Here is a 12,401-nt window from a genome sequence, read left to right on the forward strand (position 1 = left end):
CTCTTCTTACTCCTCTCCTCCTCCACTTATCCTCCTCTCCTCCTCCTCCTCCTCCTCCTCCTCCTCCTCCTCCTCCTCTCCGTTACCTTAGCAGTTTGGGCGTAGTAAAGCGTCCTTCCTCTCAGTTTGAAGTATCGTCTCTTCCAGCGTTGGAAGGAGTTGGTTTGCTTCATCAGGTTTCCTTCCTTCAGCACCGTCTGAAACACAAAGCCTCCGTTCACTTCTCCGTCAGGTCAGGGTTAGGGTTTGGGTTAGGGAAGGAAGGTGGAAGGAAGGAAGGAAGGAAGGAAGGAAGAAAGGAAAGGTGGGAGGGAAACTAAAAATAACCCTAAAGTGTTTGTGTGTGGGAGCCGACGCCGAGTGTCTCATGATGAAGTCAACAATAGGAAGCATTGAGAGTGAAGAGGAAACATCACACTGCTGCTTTAATGACGTCCAGCTGACTCTGGTAACCATGGAAACAAGTTTAACATGTTTAACCCAGGCGGGGAGTTCCTGTCCTCTGAAATGAGGCCAACCAGGAAGTAACTTAGAGCTGCATTCTATCAAAATGCCACCAGGGGGCGACCGTCTCTATACAAGTCAATGGAGAATTCACCAACTTCTCACTTGATTTCTAACCTCAGTAAACGTTTTCAAAATGTGTTTATGGTCTCAATCGCTAGTTTAAAGCCTTCTTCAATGCAGTATGATGTTCATTTGGGACATTTTGGCCTCCCTGATTTTATATGTGACGATAAAGCAGGGTATGCATTAGGGCGTGGCTACGTCCTGATTGACAGGTTGATTGACTAATGTCCTCGAGATCCAGCCTTCGTAACCATAGCAACCTCCCCGCTCCGCCCATGGCTCCGCCCGTGGCCCTGCCCATGGCCATATAAGTAGAATCCGTGTTTTTATTTTTCCCAGCATGCACCTGAAATTTTCAAGATGGCGCTGCCTAGATTAGAAACTATTGGCTTCCGAGCAGCAGTCCACAAACCAATGGGTGACGTCACGGATGTTACGTCCGTTTCTTTTATACAGTCTGTGGTTTAACCCTAACCCTGTTGTCCTCCCGGGTCAAATTGACCCCCATCTCTTTTGACTGTTCCTCACTTCCTTCCTTCTCTCCTTACTTCCTTCCTCTTTTCCTCCTTCCTTCCTTCCTTTGTTACTTCCTTCCTTTGTTACTTCCTTCCTTCCTTCTCTCCTTACTTCCTTCCTCTTTTCCTCCTTCCTTCCTTCCTTTGTTACTTCCTTCCTTTGTTACTTCCTTCCTTCCTTCTCTCCTTATTGATGGGAATTAACTGGAAGTTTGGGGTAATTAATCCAAACTGTATAAACTATATATATAAACATAAATATGAACATTTGGTTTTATTTATTAACAGTAAAAATATAATTATTTGTGATTAGAACTTAAATCATTAACTTCCCTTCTAGAGATCATGTGATGCAGGAAGTGGTGCAGGAAGTGATGCAGGAAGTGATGCAGGAAGTACTATAGATATTAAAGATAATTAAATCTACCACCATTATGGTACAAGATGTTTTATTATAACTACAATAAGTTCCCTGTTACCAGCTGACATGCTACTTCCTGTTAACCTCATTTATTCCCGTGAACCTTACCAGGAAACAACGTGCTGCGTCTTTATGTATAAAACCTGGTTAATATAAATATGAATCAGTCCGCAGGTCTGAAGTTACATTCACGCCCGTTAACTCAAAATATGATTCATATATAATAAATAAATAAAACTGACTCTAAAGTTTAACCCTCCTGTCGTCCTCCCGGGTCAAACTGACCCCGTCCGTTTTAACTGTTCCTTTTTTCCTTCCTTTCTCTCTTCCTTCCCGTGATTCCCTTCTTCTCTCCTTCTTTCCTCCCTCCTTCCTTCCTCCTTCCCTTGATTCCCTTCTTCTCTCTTTCTTTCCTCCCTCCTTTCTTTTTTCCTCTCTCCTTTCCTTCCTCCCTCCTTTCCTTCCTTCTTTCCTCCCTCCTCCCTTCTTTCTTTTTTCCTTTCTCCTTTCCTTCCTCCCTCCTTTCCTTCCTTCTTTCCTTCCTCCTTCCTTTCTTCTTTCCTCTCCTCCTTTCCTTCCATCTTTCTTTCCTCCCTCCTTTCTTTTTTCCTCTCTCCTTTCCTTCCTCCCTCCTTTCCTTCCTTCTTTCCTCCCTCCTCCCTTCTTTCCTTCCTCCTTCCCTCCTTTCTTTTTTCCTTTCTCCTTTCCTTCCTCCCTCCTTTCCTTCCCTCCTTTCCTTTCTTCTTTCCTTCCTCCCTCCTTTTTTCCTCTCTCCTTTCTTCTTTCCTTCCTTCCTCCTTTCCTTCCCTCCTTCTCTCTGTATTTATGTATTGATGGTGGTTTCACTGAGAGGAAGCTTCCCAGTTCAACCAGTCTGACCACTGCACTGGTTGGGATTAAAGCTCAACACCATCCGGACCAGCCTGAGGATGTAACACACATGACTTAAACCTGTGTGGAAGGTTTAATCTGTCCTTTAAACTTTAAACACAGCGTCCGTGTGTGTGTGTGTGTGACTCTCGTTAAACTCTGAGCAGAAACATCTCGTTGGTTCTCACATGACTCATTTCTCATGTTTTGGTCTCAGCTTGTGAGATTTCCCAAAACATCGTCTTTAAATAGAAACTCAGCGGCTTCCTGTGACTCCGACGTCCACGTCAGTCTGAACTGAGCCGCTGCTGCCTTCAGGGACCGCCGGAAATATCAACACTCACAGTGAACTGAGCCGCTGATGCCTTCAGGGACCGCCGGAAATATCAACACTCACAGTGAACTGAACAGCAAAGATGAATGACTATGATACAGTCTGTGGTATGTGGGTATGATACAGTCTGTGGTATGATACAGTCTGTGGGTATGATACAGTCTGTGGGTACGATACAGTCTGTGGGTATGATACAGTCTGTGGTATGATACAGTCTGTGGGTATGATACAGTCTGTGGTATGATACAGTCTGTGGGTATGATACAGTCTGTGGTATGATACAGTCTGTGGTATGATACAGTCTGTGGGTATGATACAGTCTGTGGTATGATACAGTCTGTGGTATGATACAGTCTGTGGTATGATACAGTCTGTGGTATGATACAGTCTGTGGGTATGATACAGTCTGTGGTATGATACAGTCTGTGGTATGACCGGGTTTTTTAATGTGACGTCTGGTCAGAGAGAGAGTGGAAGTCCCTCACGTCGCGTGCAGCTGCAGCGTAAAGTCAACCCCTCCCGTACTCCGGTTGCTGATACAAGCAGGTAGCTCTGCAGGCTGTATGATGGCTGAAGGAGCCCCCCGAACTTTCCCCCTGTCTAAAAGGACCAAGTCGGCTGTATTTATACTTTGGCTACCGTAAAAAGACAGACGGCCGCGGCTCAGAGGAAGAAGGTCCCGGACAGTAGCAGCGCGAGGAGGCAATACATCCTATATGATCGAGAGCAAGTCTCCAAAAACTGTTGAGATTCAGTTTTAAGCTCCTGCTGCATTTATTTATTTATATTTATCTTAGACGTGTTTTTACTTTTTTCAATTATTTATGTGCATTTATTTGCATTTTGTGTTTTTTTCACTAAAAATAATTAATTTATGTCGTGACTTGAGTCACAGGTTTAGCCTCAGTTAAAGGACTGCACTTATTTTTTTTATTATTTATTTAGAAATAATTCAGTTATTTTTTATACTAAAAATAAAAGACTGTTCAATGGGAAAAAAAGATCTTTTTTTTGTTTTTAAATACAGACATTTCAAAATATCACATTTTATAGCTGTAATCATAATACTGTGAAATCGTGAAACCGTGATATTTTTACCTAAGGTTATCATACCGTCAGAATCTCATACCGACCCATGCCAAGTTGTCTATCCGGGATTTTGAGGTGGGGGCTGCTGAGGTTCTTCTGACCTCAGCGGGCATTCTAGTTGAAATTTCTGACTGGGAATTTCCCGACTTCCGGGGGGAAATTGAACGCACTGTCCATCCAGCACTGTGCTAAGGTGTCATTATTATTATTAGGGAGAGATGTAGAGAAAGAGAACAGCTGATTAGTGAGTCAGACTTTACAACCTGCTTCATCTTTTAATACGTTTAATGCAAATCTTAATTTCATGCTCTATTTTAAACGAGCCTTTTGTTTTCTTTCCCTCTTTCTATTTTTCTGTGTTTATTTTTATATCATAATTGTGTTTTCTTGTTTTTAACTGTCCAATTTTTGCTGCTCAATTGTACTTTTGGTTTTTTTTGATTGTATGTTTTTATGTTTCCAGATCTTACTGTTAAATGTTTGTTTTTATGTAAAGCACACTGAGTTGCCCCGGTGTATGAAATGCTCTATACATATAAAGCTGCCTTGCTTCAGAATTAGAATAAAATGGAAAGATTATGTATATGGAAAATAATAATAATAACTGGAGTATAGATATGAATCATTCATAAATCATTTAGAAGTTTATAACTACACCTTTAACGTTTTAACAGAGGCAGCGAGAACAATTATACATAATAAACTTATACTGCATTCAGTCAGTTTGTGCTTTTTTTAATCTCAAACTCAAAAACTCATCTTTTGTTCCAAATGAGACGAAAGAATTCATAATATCAGGTCCAGAATCACCGATAACACTATTGATCCACGTTCTCATCAGCATTGAAAGCAGCTAAAGCATAAAAAGACACTTATAAGAAGGAAATGCACTATTCTGATTTTTTTTTTAAACAGACCTCGTGAGACATTTAATCAATCAGGACTGAATTTCCTGGCTCTGTTAGACATTAAACTTTATAGAAGTATGTAAGAAAGGATTAAACCTGTTTCACTATGTTTAGTTTCATAATGAAGACGCTTCACCGCTCTGATGCTGGTATTTCCGAGCTTTTAACGAGCACCTGAAGGCGACACAGTTAAGTTTAATAAACTCCTTAAAAATCACCGTTTTATGTTTTAAATGTGTTAAAATTATATTATAAACACTGCGGTGTGTTTAATAAAGGTAGAAAGTCACTCATTTGCCTCGTTTCTGTTAAAAACAATAAACGTTTAAATGAACATTATCTAACGTCTAACGGAGGACCGTTATGTCTCCGGGACATCTCGCTGCTGCTCCCCCGGCACAAGCCCACCTCGGCCGGGGGAGCAGCAGTGGGAAACATCGGTGCTTCCCTCCGGGGCCTGAGACCCTCCGGCTAGCATCATTAGCTTAGCTTTAAACTACCGGCGCTGCAAAGAATCAACATTTCTCATGAATTTATGTCACAGTTACGTTTATTTTCTACATCTGCAATGAAGTTCCTCTCCGATTGGAAGCCTGCATTAACTTAAGACATTACTTTTACTCTTGGTCTGCAGCTTTGGCCCTCATCCCCCTAATGTGATGGAACCAAACTCCACTAAAAAAACATAATATTTTAATTCCAGTTGCTCATCACAAAATATCCTTAAAGTTAAAACAAGTAATTATAACTTTTAACAGTTTAGCATCACCCTGTCGTTTATTCGGCTTAGTTTAAATCCACCAAGCAGCACAGATTTTAATTAAACAGCCGACTATTAAAGAGCTTCACACCGCTGCCGACCGCAGTGAGCCGCGGAGGAAGAGGATGTGGTAAAAGGTGTCAAACCGGTTTTAAAAGGTCAAGCATTAAAAACACAGATTATATACGGATTGTTTTTTTTATGCCGATGTTTAAAAAGGCTTCTATAAAGTCGGATTATATCCACCAGACAGTATCTACTGTGTTATTTATCTTTTGGAGGGGGAGGGATATAAAACTGATTGATTTGTGAATGAAGTCCGGCGCCCCGCTCTCGCCCCGGAGGAGAGCGCTGTGTCTGGGGCTCCGTGTGGCCCTCCCCCGCTGAATGAAAGCAGCCGCTGAGCAGGACTCATGTGCGGGAATAAAAGCGGGATTTCACCGCTGTCTACCTTGCTGCGGATCTGGCCGGACGTCGACACTTTCCGGATGAGTTTCTGCGGGGTTCCGGGCTCCTGTTCCGGCTCGCTATCCGACGACTCGTCCGGGCACCGGGCCGCGGCGGACTCCGGTCCCCCTGCCTCCGCCATCCTGCCATCAGAGCCCCGGGGAGCACCAGGGGAGGGAGCGCCCCCCAGCGGCGGGGACCGGACAGCACACACGTCGGCGGCTGCTGAGAGAGGCGTTTACTGACACCTGGTGGTCAAAACGTGACATTACAACAAAAGAGACACAAAATAAACTTAAATATAAAATAAAGTAAAATTAAAGTAAAGCAAAATATTTAAAGTGAAATAGCATAAAATAAATTAAATTAGAATCAATGAAGTAAAAACTAAGTATCTTAAGTGAAATAACAGAATAAATAAAAACTTCATTTAGAATAAATGAAATAAAACAAAATATCTAAAGTGAAATAACAATGAAATATAATATAATACAATATAGTAATATAATATAATAATCTGTATCTGTATCAGCACATGTGGAAACACAAACTCCGTCAAAAGTGGCAGCAGCTGATCCAGCTGTGATCAGCTTCACGTGACACTGCGGAGGAAAGGACGAGTCATTTCTCTAAAATCAAAGCTCCTCCTTCCTCAAGTGGTTTCCTCAGGTAGGATGTGTATTTTTAAAATGATAGTATGTATAGTTGTGTGATTTATTAGTATAAATATGTTTGGCCGTTACTTGTTGTATTGATCTTGTTTAACTTGAGTTTCCGTCTTCAGAAGCAGAGGAGCGTCTCATCTCTCTCTCTTCCTGTCTGCAAACACGGAAGAGAAGCAGCGCGAGGAAGAGGTAGGCAGTGTATTAATACAAATATGATGAATATGATGTAAAGTGAGAAATGTATTGAACCCTGTAGAAAGCAGAGAAATCTCTCCGTATCACTGTAATGAAGGTTTCCAGACAACTGATCGCAGATATAATGACGTCATCACGACATTAAGCAGGCCGCTGGTTTGGCTGCTAGTTATTAGTGATGGGGGATCGATACCTAAATATACATATTTCCATCCTAATATAACTTTCAGAGACCGGATTTAGTTAAACTGGTTCTGCTGGTTGCAGAAATGTACGACGGAGTATGATTGTTTCTTTGTTTTGTGTTTTGGTATGATTTAAAGTTTTTAAAAAGTCTCCATATCGGTATCAGGACACTAAACTTACTGATTATAGCCTCATGTTATATTTATTGTTATAGGACCATCTCCAAGTGGAATATAGTTAGTCCCAGTTTGGTTAGAGTACGGGCCTTTGTTTCTAATCCTTTTTCTTTACTTTCACTTTGTTTTTCTTTTCTTGTCATTATTTAAAGCGGGCTTGGTGCAGTTCTTGAGCTCTATCTAAATCATCCAGGAGTTATGAGCTCCATATAAATTCAGAGATGTCCTTTTTGTGTGTTTCTAGTATAACACTGGTTGCCTGTATTTCAGTGGATACTTGCTGATGATGTGTGATCTTCTGAGAGTCTACTGCTGTTTTCTTTTCTCTAGTTTTGGGTTCAAAACTTTATTAGGAGCCTCCATTCCTGCCTGTGTATTTCAGCTGCATGTTTTTAAAGTGTTACTGAGCAGTTAGCTGTTCATGTGTGAACTCTGTCACACTATTACTAATAATAATGTACATTGATATTAATATTACTACTGTACTGCCCATTGTTCCACTATGACAACACTATGTAAACTTTCACTGATGCTAATACTATAAAATGAGTTATATGAGCAGAGGCCAGAGAAATGTGTTAATCTGCAGTGTGTATGATGACAGTGAGGTTTTAGCAGCATTAAAGAGGACAGTATGTTTATGAGGACACGTGTTAGAATAGTAGGGGTGTGACGATACACTGAGTTCACGAGACAATGAGGAAATATTTAACTGATTTAACTGTTAAATTACCAAACCAGCTTGTGATACAATAACGGAGGACTGACTCAATTGTCGCTCTGTAAAAAATCAACATAATATTTTTACAGACTCCAAAAACTCCGACGTAAAAAATGAAGATGGTGATGGTGGCACACACACATTAGGACTATATGTGTCTACTCCTAAGTACTTGAAGGTTTTCACCTGCTTGATATCTTGGCCATGGAGGGCCACAGGACTATGGTCACCAGCTGATCTAGGATCAGGACTATGGTCACCAGCTGATCCAGGATCAGAACTATGGTCAACAGCTGATCTAGGATCAGGACTATGGTCACCAACTGATCCAGGATCAGGACTATGGTCACCAACTGATCTAGGATCAGGACTATGGTCACCAACTGATCTAGGATCAGGACTATGGTCACCAGCTGCTGAAACACACCAGATGACAAACTAGTCAACCACAGTTTGGTGAACACTGAAATTATTATTACTGGTGAGCAGGTTAAGAATGACCGAGCCATCCCATAATATCAGCTCCTCTCAGACTCTAAACTCTTTCATTTGTTCAAACCTCCATCAAATGTTTGAGTCTGAAGATAATAACTTTTATGATGGTGATGGTTTACTGTTGTGTGTTATTATGGGATATTATTATTATTATGGGATGTGTTCAGTGCTGCTAGGTAACGGTTGTTGTCATGGTGATGATGTCATGCTTGTTGTCCCTAAAGGAGACATAAATATAAAGTTTAATTTGGCTGTTTATCAATAAACTAAATTAATAATGACGTCATTTAAATTAAACATTAGTTTATTTATTGAGTCAAAACTATTTCTGATTAAATCTATGAAGTTAATCATTAATAATATAAATAATTATTAGTTATAGTTTAGTTTTATTTATCTAAAGGAATATATTTAATATTTATATTAATGTAAAAGCCTTTAAACTGAAACAGCTGATCAATACAGAGAATATCACTTCAACACAATCAATAATCAATCAATCATTAATCTGAACAGGAAACGCTTATCTTTCTCTGAACTTTAAACTGAATTTATTCAGAGATTAACGGACATAAACATCCGGTCTGAGCCCCAGTCTATAGATGAACAAACCATGCTGTCTTACTGCAATGATGCAATGACGATACACTCGGCTCAGTGAGGAAATATATGACTGTTCTTTTATTTGAAATTCACAAAATGGAAATTGAATTGAAATGTTTTAACAGTCATATATTTCCTCATTGAGCTGAGTGTATCGTCACACCACTATCAGTGACTCATTGCAGTAAGACATCATGGAGGTCACAGTTAGACCTAAATGTTGGAGCAGCATCTAGTAGCTGTTAGTGGCTGCAGTGCAGATGTCATTTAGTTCAATACAAGTTTAGAGTCAGTGAGCACATATTTACACTAATATGTTTGTTTCATGTTTTTACACATTTAACTCTATTAGCAGCTAATGACTCTAATGATGTAATGTCTGATGTCTTCAGTCACACTGTAGATCGACCAATGAGGGCAGAGTGTTAATCTGCAGTGTGTATGATGGCAGTGAGGTTTTAGCAGCATTAATGAGGACAGTATGTTTATGAGGACACATGTTAGAATAGTAAACATTAATAATGAACATATTCTCATTTCACACATTTTATACCATCTTGCCACTTTTTGTGTTGTTGGAATATAAAAGACACAAATAATAAAACTATGATCAGACTTTATGATTCAGCTGATGAAGATTTATACTGTCTGTTAATGTTTGACTTCAGTTGTTCCAAAGTTCAGAGCTGCTGTTTACAGGAGTTCATTTAGTCATCATGACAGAACATCTTTAATAAGCTGAGTGCAGATTTGAGTCATTAAATGTCCTTAAACGTGATGTTTTCTCCACAGAGTTCAGCAGCAGAGCTCAGAGGTTCCCAGTGATCAGTCTGCACAGCAGCATCAAACACAGCTGGACTCCATATATATGGTGTGTACATGCACAAACGCACCTTTTACTATTAACTCCATCAACCACAGATGAAATAGTAAAGTAGCATTCAGGTCCTAACAGTGTCCATGCTGCTCTGTTTAGACCAGCAGGCCTTCAGACTGACACATGAATCACATGTTGTGTTCTACCAGTTTAAATGAAATGTTCTCTTTATCTTTCTGTTCCAGCTGCTGGAGGAGAACATCCTCACTTTTGTGAAGAACGAGCTGAGGAGAGTCCAGAGGGGTCTGAGCCAAGGTTACCCAGAATGCTTAGAGAGTCAGAGTGAGGATGAGGAGGTGTTGGACGGTGAGGAGGAAGAGCAGAGGAGGAGCAGCAGAGATGCATTTCTGAAGATCACACTGCACTTCCTGAGGAGAATGAAGCAGGAGGAGCTGGCTGAGCGTCTGCAGAGCAGTAAGAGGATTTTCACAGATTTAACATGATGGAGAGGAAATGGAGGCAACATGGGAGAGGTTTATATTTCAAACTCTGCTGTAAATATGCTGCACACATCTGCATCAGATCAGAGGCTGTTTGTCCTCCACTGATGAGCTGAATAAAACTGATGGAGGAGGAAAAACTACACAGACACTTACATGTTCATATTTCTAGACTTTCTGTAGGATCCACTCACTGATTTCATTTGTTGTTTGTTCATTCAGGTGGTGCTGGTGCTGCAAAGTGTCGACGTAAACTCAAGTCTAACCTGGAGAAGAAGTTCCAATGTCTGTTTGAGGGGATCGCTAAAGCAGGAAACCCAACCCTTCTGAATCAGATCTACACACCGCTCTACATCACAGAGGGAGGGACTGCAGAGGTCAATGATGAACATGAGGTCAGACAGATTGAAACAGCATCCAGGAAACCAGTCAGACCAGAAACAACAATCAGACATGAAGACATCTTTAAAGCCTCACCTGGAAGAGATGAACCAATCAGAACAGTGATGACAAAGGGAGTGGCTGGCATTGGAAAAACAGTCTTAACACAGAAGTTCACTCTGGACTGGGCTGAAGACAAAGCCAACCAGGACATACACTTCACATTTCCATTCACTTTCAGAGAGCTGAATGTGGTGAAAGAGAAAAAGTACAGCTTGGTGGAACTTGTTCATCACTTCTTTAGTGAAACCAAAGAAGCAGGAATCTGCAGGTTTGAAGAGTTCCAGGTTGTGTTCATCTTTGACGGTCTGGATGAGTGTCGACTTCCTCTGGACTTCCACAACACTGAGATCCTGACTGATGTTACAGAGTCCACCTCAGTGGATGTGCTGCTGACAAACCTCATCAGGGGGAAACTGCTTCCCTCTGCTCGCCTCTGGATAACCACACGACCTGCAGCAGCCAATCAGATCCCTCCTGAGTGTGTCGGCATGGTGACAGAGGTCAGAGGCTTCACTGACCCACAGAAGGAGGAGTACTTCAGGAAGAGATTCAGAGATGAGGAGCAGGCCAGAACCATCATCTCCCATATCAAAACATCACGAAGCCTCCACATCATGTGCCACATCCCAGTCTTCTGCTGGATCACTGCTACAGTTCTGGAGGATGTGTTGAAAAGCAGAGAGAGAGGAGAGCTGCCCAAGACCCTGACTCAGATGTACATCCATTTCCTGGTGCTTCAGTCCAAACTAAAGGACGTCAAGTATGATGGAGGAGCTGAGACAGATCCACACTGGAGTCCAGAGAGCAGGAAGATGATTGAGTCTCTGGAAAAACTGGCTTTTGAGCAGCTGCAGAAAGGCAACCTGATCTTCTATGAATCAGACCTGACAGAGTGTGGCATCGATATCAGAGCAGCCTCAGTGTGCTCAGGAGTGTTCACACAGGTCTTTATAGAGGAGAGAGGGCTGTACCAGGATAAGGTGTTCTGCTTTGTCCATCTGAGCGTTCAGGAGTTTCTGGCTGCTCTTCATGTCCATCTGACATTCATCAACTCTGGAGTCAATCTGCTGAGACAAACAACATCCTGGTCTGACGTGTTCGGAGGCAAATCAACACGTTTCTACCAGAGTGCTGTGGACGAGGCCTTAAAGAGTCCAAATGGACACCTGGACTTGTTCCTCCGCTTCCTTTTGGGTCTTTCACTGCAGACCAATCAGACTCTCCTACGAGGTCTGCTGACACAGACAGGAAGTAGCTCACAGACCAATCAGAAAACAGTCAAGTACATCAAGAAGAAGATCAGTGAGAAGCTGTCTGCAGAGAGAAGCATCAATCTGTTCCACTGTCTGAATGAACTGAATGATCGTTCTCTAGTGGAGGAGATCCAACAGTCCCTGAGATCAGGAAGTCTCTCCACAGATAAACTGTCTCCTGCTCAGTGGTCAGCTCTGGGCTTCATCTTACTGTCATCAGAAAAAGATCTGGACGTGTTTGACCTGAAGAAATACTCTGCTTCAGAGGAGGCTCTTCTGAGGCTGCTGCCAGTGGTCAAAGCCTCCAACAAAGCTCTGTAGGTGCACACAGAACTATCCAGATTAATGTAGTTTCATCTTTGCTCAATGAAGAAAAGTAATGTTTGCAATTCTTTTGTTCTGCTGATTCTTCTCCAGGTTGAGTGGCTGTAA

The 12,401-nt window shown here is 41.5% G+C and overlaps 1 protein-coding gene across 1 annotated transcript in view; it reads right to left on the minus strand.

Annotated features, from left to right (window-relative positions):
• The window catches only part of LOC128360912 (diacylglycerol kinase delta-like), a 43,127-nt gene extending 37,056 nt beyond the window's left edge, over positions 1–6,071 (minus strand). Inside the window, 2 exon segments of the mRNA XM_053321467.1 lie at positions 87–197; positions 5,919–6,071. Coding sequence (XP_053177442.1) covers positions 87–197; positions 5,919–6,056 — 249 coding nt within the window. The 5' untranslated portion in view covers positions 6,057–6,071.
• Between the last annotated feature and the right edge of the window lie 6,330 nt (positions 6,072–12,401).

Source organism: Scomber japonicus, chromosome 6 (assembly GCF_027409825.1).
Source record: "Scomber japonicus isolate fScoJap1 chromosome 6, fScoJap1.pri, whole genome shotgun sequence".
Lineage (NCBI taxonomy): Eukaryota > Metazoa > Chordata > Actinopteri > Scombriformes > Scombridae > Scomber > Scomber japonicus.